At 35.9% G+C, this 23,238-nt stretch overlaps 1 protein-coding gene across 3 annotated transcripts in view; it reads right to left on the reverse strand.

Annotated features, from left to right (window-relative positions):
• SPEG (striated muscle enriched protein kinase) overlaps nucleotides 1-23,238 on the reverse strand; it is a 649,794-nt gene that overhangs the window by 465,314 nt on the left and 161,242 nt on the right. For all 3 annotated transcript variants that reach the window (XM_053698167.1, XM_053698169.1, XM_053698170.1), the window contains exon 2: nucleotides 4,665-4,754. In XM_053698167.1, coding sequence (XP_053554142.1) covers nucleotides 4,665-4,754 — 90 coding nt within the window. The remainder of the gene's footprint in view (nucleotides 1-4,664; nucleotides 4,755-23,238) is intronic.

The following is a 23,238-nucleotide window of genomic DNA, read 5'->3' on the forward strand; positions in this document are numbered from 1 at the left end:
TGACAGGCCAAACAGTAGATTGCAGAGAGAGGCAAAAGGAAAGAATCCTTGATTCTTCTGACCTCTGCCAAAAATATTGTCAGAGATAAGAAAATAATAAGGTCCCTAAGAAAACTACCCCTGTAGCTGGAACAAGGAAACCCAATTCCAGATTCATTTCCCATCCATGGGAAAGAAGAAAAGACAACAAGATCTCTTGTATGAGAGTTTGCTTGTTGAAAATATTGTGCCTGAACCATTGTGTAGTCCAGGAAGGGTACTACAGCAATACCCCGAAACCTGATCACTGCCAAGATAGCCCCCTCTGGGAGCCGTGGCAAGGCCAAAGGGAAGAGGCACAAACAGAAAGTGTTTGACAGAAAAGCAAAACTCAGGAACTTGAAAATTCACGTCCTCCAGGTCTATGGTCACCATGAACTGACCCTCTTCGACCAAAGGAAGAATGGAGCCACTGGTTTCTATTTAAAGGATGGTACCCTGAGAAAAACTTGTTGAGACACTTTAGATCTATCATAGGATGACAAACTCCCTCTTTTTCATGAACCATGATCAGGAATGAATAGAATTCTAGACCCTGTTCCCTTACAGGAACTGGAACTAACACTCGCAGGAAAGAGAGGTCCCAAACGCACTTCAAAAATGGCCTGCAGATAAAATTGAGTGGAGGAACCTGCCTCTGGGAGGAAGGTATGAATGCTATGTAGAAAACCTGAGATACTATATCTGCAGCCCATCTGGGACATCTCGTATCCATGTTTGAAGACAGAGAGATTCCGCCCCCCACCTGGACCGATCCCGGATTGGGGGCAAACTCCTTTAAGTTTATTCCACACGTAATATCAGAAATATTCCTGTCAGATCAAACAAGGTCTTACCCTTGTAAGGAAGTGCCAGAAACTTGGACTCAAAGGAAAAATCCACTGACCATGAATATAGCCACATTGCCCTGCGGGCTAGCACAGCAATGCCAGATATCTTGGCTCCCGGCTAAAAACACGTGCATGGTAGCATCAGAAATAAAATAATTGGCTAGCTTAAAAGCCTTAATTCTGATCTGGATCTCCTCCAAAGGAGTCCTTACCAAATTGGATAAAAAAAGGCATCCCAATAAGATGCCGCACTTGACACAGTGGCAAAACAAACTTCCATGTAAGCCTTCAGCTTAGTCCATTGATCCTGAAAAGAACAGTTATCCTCTCTAGGAATCGTAGTTCAGTTAACCATAGTAGAAAATACCCTACTACTTAAGGCACCGTGCGTCATGTTATTTAATGGAGACAGAGACAGAAAACATCTTTCCAAATACAGGAGACAGGGAAAAAGGAATCCCTGACTTCTCCCATTCCTGTGAAAAATCTCCTAGCATGGCCTGGAACAGGAAAAACTTCCACAGATGAAACCTAGTACTTATAAAGTTTACTAGATTCTTTAGGGTTGACAACGACATACGTATCGGAGTCGCTCCAGAGTAGCCAAAACCTCCTTTAACCATACACGAAGGTGTTCACGCATAAATCTGAAGGATACTACTTCAGCATCAGATGAAGGAATTATACTGACCGATTCTGAGATTTCACCCTCAGAGAATACTGACGTATCCTCCTTATCAGATCTATGAAGGAAGAACAATCAAAGTAGCAGCAGATGGTACAGAAACCTTACTATCTGAATCTCTAAAATTCCTCTTGCGATTTCCTTTCAGTATAGGATAAACAGATAATGCCACAGATATCGCAGAAGATACCTGGACAGTAAATTCTGCAGGCAATAAAACTCCTCCAGGAGATTGAGAGGAACCGCAGAGCACTGGATGTGACACCATAGAGGCTAGGACATAATAGGAGAAAGCTGTGGCACTGACCTGACTAAACAGTATCATCCTGGGAGGCATGAAACTCAAAATAAAAAAGGAATTTTTCCTTAAAATAAAAATTCTATACTTTTATAGTTTTAATAATTAAATAATAATATAAGCTATATTTTATGGCAGAACAGACAAACGTTCGTTGGAGCATTCCCAGCTCCATGAACAACATACAGAAAAACAGCACAAAAATAAAACATGATAAAAATTTTGAGCTGTCACTTTAAATCATGCAGGATATAATAAGCAATAATACCAAGGAACAGACCCCTGTTCCAGAGTAAGATAAAAAAAAATATTTTCATATTATATAAAATAAGTTATAATAAAATATGCACAAACACTTTAAAAAAAATTAAGATATCGAAATCTATGGACATAAAATTGCAAATCCACAGTGATTTGCTGCCACCTTCAGCACATTTCAACACAAACTCCTCAGACTACTGAGGCACTAACATACGGCATCACCGATCTGTACAGACAAGAAGCGGAGTCACGTGATCAGAGTTCCTGCTGAAAATGGCGCTGCTCCGTTCCTGAGGCTCAAGAAGGAAGTCAGAGTCAAGATGGCACCTGTGACAGGCGTGCAAACAGAAAATAGTGCCTTCCTAATGAAAAAACAAGTAGAAAGGAAAACACTGCTCCTACTAGGAGCGGAAGAGCTTAGAAGGATACAGAAGATTGGTCTGAGAAGTGAGCAGTTCTTCTAATTAAGCGCTCACTTCCAGAACCGATAAAAGCTGCATATAATCAGTGCATTGTAATATCATCCCTTGCAGGGACCGTAAACAAGGGCAAGTTCACCCATCCTATGTTTCAAGTCTGCAGCCATTTCTCTTTTTTGTTTTAAACAATAAAAATGAGCCCCACAACTAGTTAACCCCTTCATCACCAATGAAGGGGAAGCAGTCTCTCTCATAATATGTCACATCAAGTGCCTGCACTCTGCCATAAGAAATAGTCTATTAGTATATATAATGTCACAATTAATTTTGCAGGATCTTTTAAAGTGCACAGCCTCCTACCCTTAGAAGACAAAAGGGCACTTACCTGCATCTAGCCGTCAGGCGTGGGGACAGCTTACATGGCATGAGAGGATGCCACTCCTCACAGAGACCTGTAGAAAAAAAGAAAGAACAGAGTAAGCCTACTCTGGCTTTCTATACCCTGGGCAGCATATATATGAGGAAAATGCAGCAAGGCCCACCTTACAAGTTCCTCACTGCTTAAAAGCCCTACTGAAGAGACTAACGTGGAGTACAGCTAGACCCAATCTTGAGATACAAGATCAGAGTAAACCTACTCTGGCTTTAAAATAATAAAATCTTGATTGAAGAGAATATTTCTTTAGACACCAAAAACTTGGTTACTTAACAGCTTTTCTATGGTGCTCTTTGCTTCCTCCTGCTGGCCAGGAGTGATATTCTCCAACAGTAATTAATGAAGCCGTGGACTCACCATATATTAGGAAAGAAATAAAGGTATAGTTTTCTGAAGATTATCTTTGGTGCTGTGGACTTTTTGGATACCTTACCTAAGCATAGTGACTTTGTAGTTTGCTTTTGCATATGGTTATTTGCCTACACTGACATTGCTCTTTCCTACATCTCCAGTGTTCTATAGCTTCTGCTCTTATGAGATTAAAGTTGCCTACACAAGTTAGTTTTCATTCGGATAGCGAGACCAAACTTTCACCAAGGTATGTTTCCCTTTGGTATTTAGAATTATTAATTTACAGTTACTATTACTTATTTGTTCTTTTACTTGTTATGTTCTGATTAAAGTACTAGAGAGAAAGTTCAGCTAAGTTTGGTCTCATTGCTCTCTTACCCCAAAACCCTTCTCGGTTACTGTGTTTAACAATGTCCCAGTAAGGGTTTGTGGTAAGTTGGGCCTCTCAGCTATTGATTCCATCTTGATATTCTGAGACAACAGTTTTCCACCTGACATTGATAAAGATGCAGGTTTGGCCAGGAAAGTGGTTTACTGATTGTTGCAGTAGTTTTGTGTTATTGCAGACTGAAACTCATGATTTTTGTTGGCCAGATGGAGCTTTTATAAGTTAAAGGGACATGAAACACAAACTTTTTCTTTCATAATTCAGATAGAGCATGCAATTTTAAACAACTTTCTGATTTACTTTTGATATATAATTTGTTCCATTCTTTTGGTATCCTTGGTTGAAAAGCATACCTAGGTAGACTCAGGAGCTGGGAACTAGCTGATGATGGGTAGCTGCACATATATGCCAGTTGTCATTGGCTGTTCAGCTCACTCCCAGCAGTGTATTGCTGCTCCTTCAATTAAGGATAGAAAAAGAATGAAGCAAAATTGATAAAAGAAGTCAATTGCAAAGTTTAAAATTATATGCTTTCATGGTCCTTTCATACTTTCATTTCCCTTTAAGAAACATACGTCATATTTTCTTATCTGCTTTTACAGACACTAGCAGTTCTAAATAGGTTTACCAAACTTCCTTTGACGTAAAAGAAACAGAACACTCAGATGGAGATCTGTGTTGTGGAACTGGAACAGAACACTTTGGCCTCAAAATAAATTATACCAACCCCATTGCAATAGGAGACAACGCTATTTGATGATAATTACCTCTGTATATCTATTACATGAAATATGAGACTATACAGAAGTATGTAATGCTCAAGATGGTGCAGAAATGACTTGTTACTTGGTGCACATGGAAAGTTATAGATCATTATTTGCTCTTACAGAACTGGAAGGTGGACCACATAACAAAACAATTGACAGATGTAGATAATTTTACCATCCATAAACTGACCTGAAGGAGTTCCAAGGGGTGTATTGTTTGGGGCGCGTATTGTACGCTGTGGTTGGGGTCCCCCAGCATCGTCTTCTCCTGGCTCTGAGTCTGCGTGAAAAAGAAACATTGTGTAAAGCATCATCATTAACCTCTAAAGATTTAGTAATCCATTTTTCTCTTGGACTACAAGCTCATTACTTTCAAATGTTCTTATAGCTAATAATAGTATTGCTGTTAAAGGGACACCAAACCCAAATGTTTTTGTTTGTGATTCAGATAGAGCATGCAATTTTAAGCAACTTTCTAATTTACTCCTTTTATCAATTTTTTCATTCTCAAGGTATGTTTATTTGAAAAGCAAGAATTTCAGTTTAGATGCCGACCCATTTTTGGTGAACAAACTGGGTTGTCCTTGCTGATTGGACAGCACCAATAAACAAGTGCTGTCTATGGTTCTGAACCCAAAAATTGCTGGCTCCTTAAGCTTAGATGCCTTCTTTTTAAAATAAAGATAGAAAGAGAACGAAGAAAACTTGATAATAGGGTTAAATTAGAAAGTTGCTTAAAATTGCATGCTCTATGTGAATCAGGAAAAAAAAAATTGGGTTCAGTGCCCCTTTAAGTTACACTAAAATACTTATAGTGCACCAAAAAACAGCTGTGAAAGTACTTTTTTCTACTACTAACTATCGGCTAGATTTAGAGTTCGGCGGTAAAAGGGCTGTTAACGCTCCGCGGGTTTTTTTCTGGCCGCACCATAAATTTAACTCTGGTATCGAGAGTTCAAACAAATGCTGCGTTAGGCTCCAAAAAAGGAGCGTAGAGCATTTTTACCGCAAATGCAACTCTCGATACCAGAGTTGCTTACGGACGCGGCCGGCATCAAAAACGTGCTCGTGCACGATTCTCCCATAGGAAACAATGGGGCTGTTTGAGCTGAAAAAAAACCTAACACCTGCAAAAAAGCAGCGTTCAGCTCCTAACGCAGCCCCATTGTTTCCTATGGGGAAACACCTCCTAAGTCTGCACCTAACACCCTAACATGTACCCCGAGTCTAAACACCCCTAACCTTACACTTATTAACCCCTAATCTGCCGCCCCCGCTATCGCTGACCCCTGCATTACACTTTTAACCCCTAATCTGCCGCTCCGTAAACCGCCGCCACCTACGTTATCCCTATGTACCCCTAATCTGCTGCCCTAACATCGCCGACCCCTATGTTATATTTATTAACCCCTAATCTGCCCCCCACAACGTCGCCGACACCTACCTACACTTATTAACCCCTAATCTGCCGAGCGGACCTGAGCGCTACTATAATAAAGTTATTAACCCCTAATCCGCCTCACTAACCCTATCATAAATAGTATTAACCCCTAATCTGCCCTCCCTAACATCGCCGACACCTACCTTCAATTATTAACCCCTAATCTTCCGACCGGAGCTCACCGCTATTCTAATAAATGTATTAACCCCTAAAGCTAAGTCTAACCCTAACACTAACACCCCCCTAAGTTAAATATAATTTTTATCTAACGAAATAAATTAACTCTTATTAAATAAATAATTCCTATTTAAAGCTAAATACTTACCTGTAAAATAAATCCTAATATAGCTACAATATAAATTATAATTATATTATACCTATTTTAGGATTAATATTTATTTTACAGGCAACTTTGTAATTATTTTAACCAGGTACAATAGCTATTAAATAGTTAAGAACTATTTAATAGTTACCTAGTTAAAATAATTACAAATTTACCTGTAAAATAAATCCTAACCTAAGATATAATTAAACCTAACACTACCCTATCAATAAAATAATTAAATAAACTACCTACAATTACCTACAATTAACCTAACAATACACTATCAATAAATTAATTAAACACAATTGCTACAAATAAATAAAATTAAATAAACTATCTAAAGTACAAAAAATAAAAAAGAACTAAGTTACAGAAAATAATAAAATATTTACAAACATAAGAAAAATATTACAACAATTTTAAACTAATTACACCTACTCTAAGCCCCCTAATAAAATAACAAAGCCCCCCAAAATAAAAAATTCCCTACCCTATTCTAAAATACAAATATTACAAGCTCTTTTACCTTACCAGCCCTGAACAGGGCCCTTTGCGGGGCATGCCCCAAGAATTTCAGCTCTTTTGCCTGTAAAAAAAAACATACAATACCCCCCCCCCAACATTACAACCCACCACCCACATACCCCTAATCTAACCCAAACCCCCCTTAAATAAACCTAACACTACCCCCCTGATGATCTTCCTACCTTGTCTTCACCATGCCAGGTTCACCGATCCGTCCTGGCTCCAAGATCTTCATCCAAGCCAAGCGGGGGCTAGACATCCACTGAAGAAGTCCAGAAGAGGGTCCAAAGTCTTCCTCCTATCCGGCAAGAAGAGGACATCCGGACCGGCAAACATCTTCTCCAAGCGGCATCTTCTATCTTCTTCCATCCGATGACGACCGGCTCCATCTTGAAGACCTCCAGCGCGGATCCATCCTCTTCTTCCGACGACTAGACGACGAATGACGGTTCCTTTAAGGGACGTCATCCAAGATGGCGTCCCTCGAATTCCGATTGGCTGATAGGATTCTATCAGCCAATCGGAATTAAGGTAGGAATTTTCTGATTGGCTGATGGAATCAGCCAATCAGAATATAGTTCAATCCGATTGGCTGATCCAATCAGCCAATCAGATTGAGCTCGCATTCTATTGGCTGTTCCGATCAGCCAATAGAATGCGAGCTCAATCTGATTGGCTGATTGGATCAGCCAATCGGATTGAACTTGATTCTGATTGGCTGATTCCATCAGCCAATCAGAAAATTCCTACCTTAATTCCGATTGGCTGATAGAATCCTATCAGCCAATCGGAATTCGAGGGACGCCATCTTGGATGACGTCCCTTAAAGGAACCGTCATTCGTCGTCTAGTCGTCGGAAGAAGAGGATGGATCCGCGCTGGAGGTCTTCAAGATGGAGCCGGTCGTCATCGGATGGAAGAAGATAGAAGATGCCGCTTGGAGAAGATGTTTGCCGGTCCGGATGTCCTCTTCTTGCCGGATAGGAGGAAGACTTTGGACCCTCTTCTGGACTTCTTCAGTGGATGTCTAGCCCCCGCTTGGCTTGGATGAAGATCTTGGAGCCAGGACGGATCGGTGAACCTGGCATGGTGAAGACAAGGTAGGAAGATCATCAGGGGGGTAGTGTTAGGTTTATTTAAGGGGGGTTTGGGTTAGATTAGGGGTATGTGGGTGGTGGGTTGTAATGTTGGGGGGGGGGTATAGTATGTTTTTTTTTACAGGCAAAAGAGCTGAAATTCTTGGGGCATGCCCCGCAAAGGGCCCTGTTCAGGGCTGGTAAGGTAAAAGAGCTTGTAATATTTGTATTTTAGAATAGGGTAGGGAATTTTTTATTTTGGGGGGCTTTGTTATTTTATTAGGGGGCTTAGAGTAGGTGTAATTAGTTTAAAATTGTTGTAATATTTTTCTTATGTTTGTAAATATTTTATTATTTTCTGTAACTTAGTTCTTTTTTATTTTTTGTACTTTAGATAGTTTATTTAATTTTATTTATTTGTAGCAATTGTGTTTAATTAATGTATTGATAGTGTAGTGTTAGGTTAATTGTAGGTAATTGTAGGTAGTTTATTTAATTATTTTATTGATAGGGTAGTGTTAGGTTTAATTATATCTTAGGTTAGGATTTATTTTACAGGTAAATTTGTAATTATTTTAACTAGGTAACTATTAAATAGTTCTTAACTATTTAATAGCTATTGTACCTGGTTAAAATAATTACAAAGTTGCCTGTAAAATAAATATTAATCCTAAAATAGCTATAATATAATTATAATTTATATTGTAGCTATATTAGGATGTATTTTACAGGTAAGTATTTAGCTTTAAATAGGAATTATTTATTTAATAAGAGTTAATTTATTTCGTTAGATAAAAATTATATTTAACTTAGGGGGGTGTTAGTGTTAGGGTTAGACTTAGCTTTAGGGGTTAATACATTTATTAGAATAGCGGTGAGCTCCGGTCGGCAGATTAGGGGTTAATAATTGAAGGTAGGTGTCGGCGATGTTAGGGAGGGCAGATTAGGGGTTAATACTATTTATGATAGGGTTAGTGAGGCGGATTAGGGGTTAATAACTTTATTATAGTAGCGCTCAGGTCCGCTCGGCAGATTAGGGGTTAATAAGTGTAGGTAGGTGTCGGCGACGTTGTGGGGGGCAGATTAGGGGTTAATAAATATAACATAGGGGTCGGCGATGTTAGGGGTAGCAGATTAGGGGTACATAGGGATAACGTAGGTGGCGGCGATTTGCGGTCGGAAGATTAGGGGTTAATTATTTTAAGTAGCTTGCGGCGACGTTGTGGGGGGCAAGTTAGGGGTTAATAGATATAATACAGGGGTCGGCGGTGTTAGGGGCAGCAGATTAGGGGTACATAAGTATAACGTAGGTGGCGGTCGGCAGATTAGGGGTTAAAAATTTTAATCGAGTGGCGGCGATGTGGGGGGACCTCGGTTTAGGGGTACATAGGTAGTTTATGGGTGTTAGTGTACTTTAGGGTACAGTAGTTAAGAGCTTTATAAACCGGCGTTAGCCAGAAAGCTCTTAACTCCTGCTATTTTCAGGCGGCTGGAATCTTGTCGTTAGAGCTCTAACGCTCACTGCAGAAACGACTCTAAATACCAGCGTTAGAAAGATCCCATTGAAAATATAGGCTACGCAAATGGCGTAGGGGGATCTGCGGTATGGAAAAGTCGCGGCTGAAAAGTGAGCGTTAGACCCTTTAATCACTGACTCCAAATACCAGCGGGCGCCCAAAACCAGCGTTAGGAGCCTCTAACGCTGGTTTTGACGGCTACCGCCGAACTCTAAATCTAGCCGTAAGTTTTGGAGACAAACGTATGAAGAATCAGTATAAAACTATCCTTCATTCAAGATACTGATGTTATTTTGACAAAAATACTACTTAAAGGGATAGGAAAGTGAAAATTAAACTTGCATGATTCAGATAGAGCGTGTCATTTTAAGACACTTTCAAATTCAATTCTATTTTCAAATATGCTTCGTCCTCTCGGTATCCCTTGTTAAAATAATAACAAACATATCCTACACTAGTGGGAACTTGCTGCTTATTGGTGCTTGCACACATTGTCTCTTGTGATTGGTTAACTAGATGTGTTCAGCTAACTGCCAGTACTGCAATGCTGTTCCTTCAGCAAAGGATAACATGAGAATGAAGCAAATTTGATAATAGAAGTAAATTAGAAAGTTTTTTTTAATTGTATGTTTTATCCAAATCATGAAGGAAAGTTTTGGGGTTTCCTGTCCCTTTAAACATAATTTGCCTGATGTGATAATTGAGGGTGTAAACAATAGAAAAAAAGACAATTTTCTTGGCCTTGACACTTCTAGACACTCAAAAGGTTGCAGGTGAGCCTACTAAACACAAGATAATAATAAAACTTTAATAAGCATCACTTCACCGATATTGTCTAGCATTTTGATAGTGGGTTTTCCTTCCGAAAACATCAATAGTTGTGTGGGGTGCCCAATACGTGATATTTCACAATCAAATGCAAACTACTAGCAACACAGAAGAGCAATAATTACAACTACAGTACAAAACACACTGGCAGAACATTGGATGTAACTGTGTAGTTCTAAAATATTTGCATATCTGTTTTATTATGGTAATACAGGCAAACTGGATAGAACAAAAAGTGTCGCTATAGTCTAATAACAGGTGTTCTGAGACATTCTAGACAAGTTGTTGGGATTTTGCACTTACACTTAGGCCCAGCATGTGGCATTCATAAAAATTGCTTTTGTGAAGTATCTTGCTATTTCAAAGCTGATGAGGTTGTCTTGTTTTTATTTTTCATTATTTTTCTGTAACTGTTTTCAAGTTTTCCGTCTTGAATATGTTAGCGTGGGCTGTTTATAAAGGTAATTATTTTTGTATTATTTTGCTCTGTAAGGTTTTAAAGGCATTATCGTTATGCCACTATCCTTGTCAGTGGATCTCGCTCTATGCCCTGAGAGGTGAACAATGACGAGACAGATGCAGCTCCACTGATTATAGTGCAGAGCAGAGTAACTTGCAACTTTCAAGTTTTGACTAAGGGTTATTCAAGTTGTGATATGTTTTTCTGCAAGATTTTAGTTCCACAAACAAATGTTAGTAAATCTAGCCCATTGTTTCTCTGTGAGTAGAATGAAGCAGTTCAATGTGAATCTTGCTCAGAACTGGCCAGGTAAACATACATTTTAGTATAAAAGTTGTGTTAGGTTAAAAATATGGCAAGTACATTCAACGTGCAAAAAAAATAGTAGTCCTCTCTTGAAACCAGCAAGGACACTATACAAGTAAGTCTTCTAAAGAGCTAAATACTTTATTAAACTTTATATTTTAACATATAAAAGAGGTTTCTAAAATCATCTTCAGTTTTATATGAAATTATTTAAGATCAGCACAAATTATTTTCAGAATACAGTAATTATTTTTTAACATCTCACAGTAAAGATTACTGGGGAGGTTAATGTTTCAGATGAGAAGAGATATGGGGAGAGCACGAAGAAGGAGGGTGTTGATAATGAAATGAAGCACAAATCAGATAGCAAATTGCTAGCCTACCGTAGCTGTGTTTCCTGCAGGAGCGGAATACTTCGCTTCCATAGGGGCAACGAGAGAGGAAGAGATATCACAAACTGTTAGTAAGAGTACAAAAAAATGCACAAACACACATTATAATGTTATTTAAGAATATACATTTTATCCACTCATAATGCTGACAAGGATTTTCATCACTGTATGCAGACACAAGGGGTGAAGTATGACAGATGGTCTGCTCTGACAACTTAATAAAACAAAAAACAAAAAAGAAAACTAATTAAAATAGTAAAAAAAAAAGATTTAAGATAAACCATTTGGCAATCTACAGGTACATTGGCCACAGAAAAACAAAAACAAATGCTATATCTAAACAATGTAGTTTTTCTAAATTCTTATAGATGTTCTTAATGTTCTTTAAAACAAAGTCGTTTTTGTCATGGAGTCCCTTAAAGGGTGCAGTATATCAGTATATGTAAATAGTAATACAACTGTGTGTGTTCATATATGTGTGTATATACATGCATAAATATAGTTGTGAAGGGGGCATAGGTCAGCAGAGTTAATTGAACTAGAAGTACGCTTATTGCGCACGTCGAGTTGTGCTCATATTATGAGTTGAAAGTAAACTGTTTTTCACTTGCGCGCTAACCCGACGAGAGTAAAAAGCCAACCTTAGAATATCGCATGCGCAATAGCCTATTCCAGCATTGAAGACAATGTAGCCAAAAAAATTGAAAAAAATGAACACCCTACTCGATCGTATATAAACTTCTGTTTTGGAATGGAAAGAGTTCTAAGAGTGACAGGCAAAAGCTAAAGCAGAAACCAGTCAATTACTTCCAGCACAAATAGAAGCAAACAGCAAAACAGAAAGAATGGCAGTCTCATACCTTTAAAATACATACAGTTATGTACCTAGACTTCTCATTGTTTTACGTATTTTATACTACTGTATTTCCACAAAGGTAATTCTAATAGGTAATCTACATAGGCACTATAAGTATATGACATAATAATACCCAAAACAGCCACCAAGGCATTTATTTTTGTTATAAATGTTAACACTTTTGTTTTTAAGTAATAATCTAAATGTACTAATGTGTCTCTATTGTCTATAACAAGTGATAAGGAGAATAGTAATATGTAGTGTTGATTTATAGGGTATGTCAATTGACCACTACAGTGGAAAAAGTATAGAGTGTTTTGTTCATTGCATTTGAGCATTCAAATGGTATGTTTTCAAAATATATAGAAAATTTGAAACACACAAAGGGGTTATAGACACAGGGGCCGATTTATCAAGGGCCGAATGGCCGCTGATGCCCCTGTTTCAGCGCGAGCCTTCAGGCTTGTCAGAAACAGCAGTTAAGAAGCAGCGGTCAACCAATGAGACCAAGAGAAAAGGGTCAGTTTGATAACTCAAGAAAATTGTAAAGTTTATTTGAATTATTCTATTGGAATCATAAAAGTTTCATTTTGATTTCCATGTACCTTTAAGGAATCTACATTCCTACTTTGAACAATTGGTTATGCGAGGGGTTGTTTGTGTAACTCAGCAGATGAGCAGACAGGCTCTCTTGTGAGAATTTTGTCTGAACACAGAATGATAAAAAGGGGGAGGGGCTATATTTACTATACTTAGATTTTCCCACACCTTGTTACAGGAGGAAATACAACCAGACCTGTTGTTTTATTTTATTGCTTATTTTCACATATCCTTCTGTTCTTGTCATAGAAAAACTATAGATAACCACCTCCTTATAGAAAATTAGTGCATATTAAATTAATGGGTTACAGCAAAAAAGGGTCAGAGTATGCAGTTATAAATACATATTTTCTCTATCAAACTAAAAACATAGACAGTTTAATATGGGTGATACCCAAACACTATTTAGCTAGAAAAGCTGACCTATTATAAACTGCACCAAATGTTTCAAAAGAAAGTTATGTGTTCTCTATTCACTCACATTAAATAAAATTGTCTCAAGGTGCAAAACACGTAACCTTATTAAACTGTCCAACATTTCTGTAGTAATATAAATTTGCTATAATAACATAAATGGTCCACCTGATTCATTGCATGCAGATGGAACATGTAGAAAGATTTCTGCACGTTGGCTGAAAAGGCTCTGTGTATCCATGACAATACAAGGGGCACAGTGCCCTGCATCTAAAAGTGAGGTGCTTCAAACAACTATTACAGATAATAGGAGTCTCTGAGCTCTGTCTGAGGACACAAAACAGTACAGAAACCAGACAGTGGTACTACATTAACTATGTTCCACTGACAAGCTGACATTTCAGTTTGGGTCGTATAATACATTTGTATATTTTCCCAGACAGAACAGATATAGCTATCTATCTCATTGGGTAATATGAAAAAAAACTTACCAGCATGGAAAGTTTTAATGCAATTATGTGTGATATTTTATATACTAGATATTAGTTAGTATAGGGTCATGATACTAAAAACAAAAGCAAATTAAATGTATTCATCATAGAGGGACATAGAGTGAAAAATCCTAAACTAATATACGATTACAAATGTCACCATTTGCAGGAGACCAGTTTAAAGGGACCTTATTTCTAAGTTTCATAAGGACAGTCAAGGCATATGACAATGCTTAGTGCATACACTTCACAAGAACAGTGAGCATTGGTGAAATGCATGTGATGATTTTAACACATTTTGATTTGTATGCCTATTTTAAAGGGATACTAAACCCAATTTTTTTTTCTTATATGATTCAGATAGAGCATGCAATTTTAAGTAAATTTCCAAATTACTCCTTTTATCATTTTTTCTTTGTTCTCTTGCTATCTTTATTTAAAAAGCAGGAATGTAAAGCTAAGGAGCCAGCACATTTTTGGTTCAGAAACTGGGTTACGCTTGCTGATTGGTGGCTAAATGTAGCCACCAATAAGCAATCACTATCCCGGGTGCTGGACCCAGGTTCTGAACCTAAAATGGTCTGGCTCCTAAGCTTTACATTCCTGCTCTCATGCAAGAGCATGACGAAAAACTGATAATAGAAGTAAATTAGAAAGTTGCTTAAAATTGCCTGCTCTATCTGAATCCTGAAAGAAACATTTGGAGTTTAATATTCCTTTGAGTAAACCATTTATCGTTATTACCTCTACCCCTATAGAATATTTCCTATCAATTTTTTACACCTACGAAATAAATCCAAACCAGACCATCTGATCGCTCAAAATGCACATCTCAATTCTAGTTTCCCCTCTTATTCTACTCTCTTCTACTCTTGTCTAAATTGTGTTTAATTAATTAGGTCCAATATAGAATTAAACCATTATGTGTTACTTGAATAAGAAGCCTTTGGAGTTATATTGGTTGCACCTTAATCTTCTTTCTTTTTTAGGATTTTCCCATATTTTCATTTTTTTTTTCATGCATAGTTTTAAGCTTCGGTTTTTTTTCCTCGTGACATCAGTTAAAGCAAAAGCAATATGATTGGTCAGCTTTCATTATTAAGTGTATCCTTGGGGCAATTTACAAATGGTGTTGTTGTTTTTTTTTACTGGTTTATTATCTAGCTTTAAAATACCAGATTGTATACAAAAGCAAGAATAATTGTAATGGACATTGTACAGTACATTTCATTTCCCTTAAAAGGGACATTGTACACTAGATTTTTCTTTGCAAAAATGTTTTGTAAATGATGTATTTGTATAGCCCATCTGGGAATGTTTTTGTAACAAAATATAGTTTTGCTTATTTTTTAATAACATTGTGATGATTTTCAGACTCCTAACCAAGTTTTATACTGAATTTTTAGATCAGTATCTGTGCATATTCTTCTGTAGTGTCTATTACATGCAGTTACATGGAAATTGGTGTACACTGTCCATTTAATGTAATTCCAATGACTTGTTATACCAGCTGCAGGATATAAAATGTATAGGATATTGTTTAATTATGTTTAATTTTTTAAATGAAAGAGCTGTTTTGCTCATTGAAAACACAGCATTTAAACAGGCTGAACTTGCAGAAATAGCAGAGATCTCTATATACACATGCCTCCTTATAGTATCTCTTTTTCTATACACAAAGGCTTAGACAGAAAGGTGAAATTTGAAATGGGCATGGGTGCATTTTATTTTAAATAGGAAAATTTTTCATTAACAAAAATGCTTCTAGTAAAAGTTAAGCACATATTTTGTGTGGGCCTGTGCACCAGGCACCAGCATTGAAAAACCACACCTTTTCAGAGAGTCAACAGTAGCTTGTAAGACACAAATTAAGTCTTAGCAGATGCAATACACACAACTGCCAGGTCTCTGAGCAGTCATGGTGTTTGAATACTGGTGCACGGCCCTCACAGCATATGTGCGTATACTGCTGATAAACAGTAATAACTGAATTGAAATGAACATATGCACATTTCTATTTCAAACTTTCTATCCCTTTAAAGAGAGAAATTGAAAATGAATATTTTAGTATTTTTCACTCTCATCATCCAATGGGCTGCTGCTGATTCTTGTTTACATAGCCTTTCTTTAGAGTATTAAAACATATTCATATTTTCAATGTAGGTGGAGGTTTTAACAGACAGAAACAAATTGAGCTATGTGTAAACAATTAAATACACTCCAGGAGGTTAAATAGATCATTAGGAACACATTTTACAGTACAATGTTCCTTTAATGTAATTTTAAGCTAGTAGTTTATGATAGAGAACTCTCTTTATGGTATCCATCTTTAATTAAATACTTACTGCAAATAAAAACAGATTAGGAAGCTATGGTGCAACATAATTAGCAAGACAAAATGGTGAATTTAAAGGCACAAACACGTATTATCACAGAAGCGTGCAGTTATTTTTTAATTAAATATAATATACACATATTTTCAAACAAACTAGTGAAAATCAGTACAAAACTAATTTTACAAAAGCAGCATTCCTGTAAACGTTTGGCTTGGAAAATGCAGTTAATGATAACAAAAACTGTCAATGCTAAAGAAAACACCTCAAATACATTTGTTTGTTTGTTTTTTAGCCATCCGTGTGCAGATGATTTGAAGAGAAAAAAAAAAGGCAAAAATCAGTCAGGCCATGGTTGCCATGGTGATACGTGGTCTTTTTTTGAATGCCAATATAAATAAATATATATATATATATATATATATATATATATATATATATTGTACTAGGAACATTTTAATAGGAATTGTTTGCTATTTCAGCATCTGATTTAAGAGTGACAATAACAAGTAAAGACAGCGATAGCAATGTATAAGCAGCACTGTTGACTCAATGTCATACTAATTTCATCGCAGTTATCTTCGAGTAATCTCTTGCCCAGACCTGATTCCTCAGGGGAATAGGGTCATTGTGAGGGCAAAGCATTTCTATATTTTTGCTTTTTCTTTGATAGTGAATAGAACTGTGCAATAAAAGACTATTGTGATTAGGATTTTTTACCTATTCTGTTATTATTACTTTTTTTTTTTTTTTTTTTAACAACTTTATTTTGAATTTACATTTTTAGGTGGGAAAGAAAGTGAAATCTATGTGTGCCTTCATTAAATAAAATCATTGTTATATTTTGTTATTTTTATTTTATTTGCCCTGGGATTTTATATTTTTTTGTTGTATTCTTGTAACAAGTCTTTTCTTCTTTTTTATATTGTTGAAGGACTTTTTGGCTGTTGAATTAGCTTTATGTGAAAGATTGTTTGATAAATGACTTAGGAAATGCACATTGACAATTTCTTTGACATCATAAGCAAAAGAGCAAAGATGCAACATTATTACATGCAAATGAAGGCAACTATTGTGGGTCCATATGTGATGCCCGGTTGTGCATCCCTGTGTCTGTGCACAAATAATCTGCAAGAACAGTTTATTAACAGGGAAGTCACACACAGAGAGTAATAATGTGACACGATGATGATAAGCGGCATCTTTTTATAGATTGCCCTCGAAATGTCAGACTTTAGCTCATTCAGTCTGAATTTGATGAAAAGCACTCAAAAGATCAACTTAGACATTTTACAATGACTTAAACTTTGGTTACTTTTGCATATAATGTTTAATTTATCATTATGTATTTTGTTAAGCATCCTGTGTCACCAAACTATTTTAACAAAATTGTGTTTTTGTGATCAAAACAGGTTTAAAAATATATATAGCCGGGAACTAAAAAAATGCACACAGAGTATATAAAAACAGAAACGATGAGCAAATGAATTGAGAAAGTTCTATGAATATGAATGAGTATATGCAACAAATACGATTACTGTACAAAATAAATACTAGCATAACGTATGGTATACAAATACAAGTCATTTTTTTATTTGCTTATATTCTTAATTTGTTTTTATCTATCTATCTATTTATTTGTCTGTCTGTCAATCAATCATCTATCTATTTATATCTATCATCTATCTATCTATCTTTATCTATCAATCTATAACTGGGGTGTCAAACTAATATTTATTTGTTCTCTTTTTATCTTTATTTGAAAACGAAGTCATCTAAGCTAAGCAGCAAGCCATTTTTTGGTTCAGACCCTAGACAGCATTTATCCACCAATCAGCAAGGACAACCCAGGTTGGAAACCAAAAATGGGCTGGCTTCTAAACTTACATTCTTGCTTTTCAAATAAAGATTGCAAGAGAATGAAGAAAAATTGATAATAGGAGTAAATTAGAAAGTTGCTTTAAATTGCATGCTCTATCTGAATCATGAAAAATCAAACTTGGGCTCAGTGTCTCTTTAAGTAATTAGCATATTATAATTATTATTTTTCATGGAGGTGATGTGGGCCGCACAAAATTAGGTCAAGGGCTGCCAGTTTGACACCCCTGATCTATAAACACATACACACACAGTTATTTTGGGGTACCACCACTCTTTAGAGTTTAATTATTATAGTGGAGGTTCCTAATCTAGTGAAACTCTATGTTGACAGGTCCATGTTTTACTCCTTGGCATTACCATTTAGGTATTGTACCCTTTTATATCGTTTAGGTATATATTTTATTTCTTAATAATTTGCATGTGTCTGTTTGCTTTTGGTTTATTGTTCCTTTTGTGCTCTATGCACTTTTTGAAGTTTTCATTATCAAGATTAACTAGATTCTTATCTGCCAAGGTTAAACATTAGATCAAATGCAATGTTTGACTATTGTATTTATGAGATTGTGATAACTTTTGATTGGCAAAGCTATTTATAAAGCAATATTTTGCATTGCCTAAGCTTTTAAGACCTTTTGTTGTGATACTCAGTGCAGAGTGTGAAAAAAGTATCTGCTTCATTACTTCCTGAAAGCGGTTACTCTAATATTAGTATTTGTTAAAAATAAGTTATTTTAAATAAAAAAATTACAGTTTGAAAGTGTGTTACTTTTTAACATTTTATTGAAGAAAAAAACTTAAACCATTACCAAGCATTTTAAAGGGACATACACAGAGTCTCCTACTCATGCTAACGTTTGTATTGGGAGTATGATACCTGCATGTCATTCTTGGAGTCTTACACATTAACAGAACCATTTTGCACATGTATGTATGTTACCAAATAATTAATAATTGTACCCTTCTGCTCATTTAAAATACCACTTTTATAACTTTTTAACAGAAAGAAAATATACAGAATCCTAAATAAAGACACATATGTTCTCACAGTGACAAAACTAAGTTGCCAATTATGAATTGAATGTCCCAGATAATATATGAAAGAATAAAAGCAAACAGTACTTACAAAAAATGAATGATAAATAGTTGTTTTTTTAACATAAACTTTATAAGCTACATTCTAAAAAGCAAAAATAATAATGATAATGAGGAAGCGGTATAATTAGGTATGAATGGTGACAGGAAGACGATAAAGCAACGCACCATGAGTAAAGCGTCCGAAGACCCTCCTTGAGTGTCCTGATTTCTAAGAAGGAGAGAGAAAAGTGTCTAGATTAACAATCTTACAACTAATGAGAGGATGAATAGCAATGGGCAGCTCTGGATGTGCATTGCTTCAGAACATTTAAGTTCTAGCTGGCAAGAGATTTACTTTGCATCAATTAATAATGAGTTCTCTTTCTATTGCTATGACAACGGCCAATTACCCTGTCACTGGTGGTAATATATACTGGGTGCCGAGTAAGTATAAGCAAATAGTCCTTACCCTCTGTAGAGCACCCAGATGGTGCAAAAAGCAATGCTCTGCAGTACGTAGTTGTGCTCTTTATTGATTTACAGTTCTATAGAATTAGTAAAGTAGAGTCTTACTAACAGAGGTTAATGGAATGATGCTGTACAGATTCAGTTTTGGAGCAATGGAGCTGTTTGTGTCTTTACCAACGCAAGGTCTAGCAAAGAAATCAAATCACTTTTATTTATAATAGCATTTGCAGATATAGACAATGAATTAGCAAAATAATACAAATGCAAAAGAGGAAAACAGAAGTATGACATTGCTTTTGAAACCTTGAATTAGGTTTACATGTTTAAAGGGACATGGCTGAAAAGTTTGTGGTAGCTACTTAACTAGAGTATAAAAGTTAAAGTAAGTTTCTCCTTAAAGGGGCATGAAACCCACATTTTTTTTCTTCATGATTGAGATACAGCATTCAATTTTAAATAACTTTCCAATGTATATATATTATCTAATTTGTTTTGTGTTCTTTGTATCCTTTGTTGCAAAGGATACCTAGGTAGGCTCAGAAGTTGGTTATTGGGGGCTACACACATATATATATTGTCATTGGTTTTGAGCTAGATCCCAGTAGTGCATTACTGCTGCTTCAGCAAATGATACCAGGAGAATGATGCAAATTAGATAAAGGTGGTAAATTGGAAAGTTGATTCTAATTGTATGCTCCTTCTGAATCAAGAAAGAAAAAACGGTTTCATGTCCCTTTAAGCTGATTTTTTTACACCTATGCTTCTCACTAATCCTGTGGAGGGACAGTACGTCTTTTATAGGAAAACCACCTGCACCTCCATGTACCATAAGTGCCTCTCTTTTCAGAAAGCACTGTAAAGCAGGAAGCCCTCCGGTCACACAAAGCCCTGGTGAAAATACAGTCTAAAATTCTGTTTTTTAAGAGCATTTTATTTTTAAACAAATTCTTTCCTTTACTATTCACTAAAATTCTAATAATTTTCTGTGAGGAATTGCATAACAAAACAGTATAAAATAATATTATTTATCACATTTATTGTAAAATAGTGTTACAAACATACACTCAGACGTAATACGTTAGCACCAATCTTTTATTTCAGGCTAAAGAGGTAGGGTATCAGATTTTCTATACAAGGTACCACTTCTGGATGTTTTTTTCCATTCAAGGGGTTTATGAGCTAACTTTAGAAATTATTATAACTGATACAAAATATATATATTTTTATTAACAACCATCGAATTTAATTGCTTCCATGGCACACTCGGAAAATTATGCAATCTGGGTCATTGAAAGGCAAAGGAAAAAACAGTAAAGAGCAACGTTGTGCGTCTGCCTTTAGTATTATTATTATTATCAGGTATTTGTAGAGCGCCAACAGATTCCGCAGAGTACCCTGTTATAGAGCCTATTGCAACACATCTAACAAAAGCCCAGCCACTTCCTGCCTCCTGTGAAACAGCTATTTTTATTATTTAGTAAAATTAATTAAAATTAACATTTTTAGAAGTATTTTACCCGGATTAACAATGACATAAACCCCACATTTTCTTTTCATAATTCAGAGCATTTTTAAACAACTTTCCAATTTTCTTCTGTTATCAATTTTTCTTCATTCTCTTGGTATCCTTTACTGAAGGAGCCAGCTGAACACATTGGTGAGCCACTGACAAGAGGCATATATATACAGCCACCAATCAGCAGCTAGTTCCCAGCTCCTGAGACTACCACAATATGCTTTTCAACAAAGGATACCAATAGAATTAAGCAAATTCAATAATAGCAGTAAATTGGAAAGTTGTTTAAGACTGTATGACATATTGGAATCATGAAAGAAACATTTTGGATTTAACATGTATTTTAATGTTTTCTTGAAGTGTAGTATAAGGGTACCCTATGCATGCAACATTGCTAATGGGAGATAAGGAATGTAATAAACTTTGCCAGTTTTTCAAACAAATGTTTACACAAAGAAATGTAGTAAAGCAACACTACAAACGCTAATGATTCTTGTAAGGCTGCTAGACTCAAATATATAAATCATTGTTTTATAGGGGATAGTGTCAATGTAATCATCAAACTATACAAAGATCTGGCTGTAGTCCATGTATAGTGAGATGAATTACCTTCCATAGCCTATAGAGCAACATAATGCTGCATCGTAAAATACTTCTTATCATTTAGTACAATGAGCACTAAGTATTCATGCAATAAATTTGAGTCAACACAACTTCAGTAAATCAATGTGAACACGCTTCTTTATAACATAGCATTTAAAATACCCAGCTAACAATATGCTGGTGGTCCAAACCACCCTGCACATTCTGAAAACATTCAGCCTCCTTATGCTAAAGGAAAAACAAGAATTACTAATATAACAGTATAAAGGAAAAAAATAGCGAAAAAAACACATAGCAGAAAGTGTGTGTGTGTGTTTTCATTAGTCCCTGACAAGTAAGAGATTGCAGTGGATGAGTAACAAATTCTTTTTTCCTAACTTTAAAGGGATACTAAACCCAATTTTTTTTTCTTCCGCAATTCAGATAGAGAATGCAATTTTAAGCAACTTTCTAATTTACTCCTATTATTCTTTTTTCTTCGTTCTCTTGCTATCTTTATTTAAAATGCTGGAATGTAATGCTTAGGAGCTGGACCATTTTTGGGTTACGCCTGATTATTGGTGGCTAAATGTAGCCTCCAATCAGCAAGTGATATCCAGGTTTCTGAACCAAAAATGGGCTGGCTCCTAAGCTTTACATTCTTTTTTTTCAAATAAAGATACAAAGAGAATGAAGAAAAATAGTTAATAGGAGTAAATTAGAAAGTTGCTTAAAATTGCATGCTCTATCTGAATCATGAAAGAAGAAAATTGGGTTTAGTGTCCCTTTAACATTGAGTTGATTAATAACATTCTTCCATGACTAGTAAACTATAGTGATATTCTGTTGGTGTATTCCTAATAAAGGTAATACATGTAAAAACATACATATAGATCATTATTACATATGTGTGTCACTAAAGCCTTCCAAGATTAAGTTTTGTTGAAGGAAACAAACCATGTGAAATCTTCCCTCTCAGCTCTTATTCTGTATGACATGCTCAGATAATGATTTTGTAAATATCATGGCTGGGAATCGCCAGTGTTGGAGAAAGGACCACATAGGATGATAGCACAGGGGTATATGGCTTTAGCCAACTCAAAATAAATATATTGATGTGCAGCTAATAATTTCCCTATTAAACAATAGCATGAAGAGATACAAAAAGAAAACCACGTGTCTCAGCAAATAAGGGAAGAGAAGCAATGAACAAATATATTTTAATACATATCTCCTATATTTATTGACCCTAAGCTCATGGTTATACAATAATGTTAACATGTGCAAATCACTGTTCTTTAATAGAGCAATGTAATTAAAGGGACACTAAACCCACATTTTTTTTCTTTCATGATTCAGATAGAGCAGGAAATTTTTAAGCAACTTTCTAATTTACGCCTATTATCAAATTGGTTCTGTTCTCTTGCTATCTTTATTTAAAAAGCAGGAATACAAAGCTTAGGAGCTGGACCATTTTACGTTCAGAACCTGGGTCCAGCACCCTGGATAGTGCAAGAGAACAAATACAAATGTATAATAGTAGTAAATTAGAAAGTTGCTTAAAATTGCATGCTCTATCTGAATCATGAAATAAAACATTTGGGTTTAGTATCCCTTTAATTCCCTTCCTAAACACACTTTAAGGCAAGGTTATTCTAGAGCAGAAAGGAGGAGCAGGTC

Source organism: Bombina bombina, chromosome 1, assembly GCF_027579735.1.
Source record: "Bombina bombina isolate aBomBom1 chromosome 1, aBomBom1.pri, whole genome shotgun sequence".
NCBI classification, from domain to species: domain Eukaryota; kingdom Metazoa; phylum Chordata; class Amphibia; order Anura; family Bombinatoridae; genus Bombina; species Bombina bombina.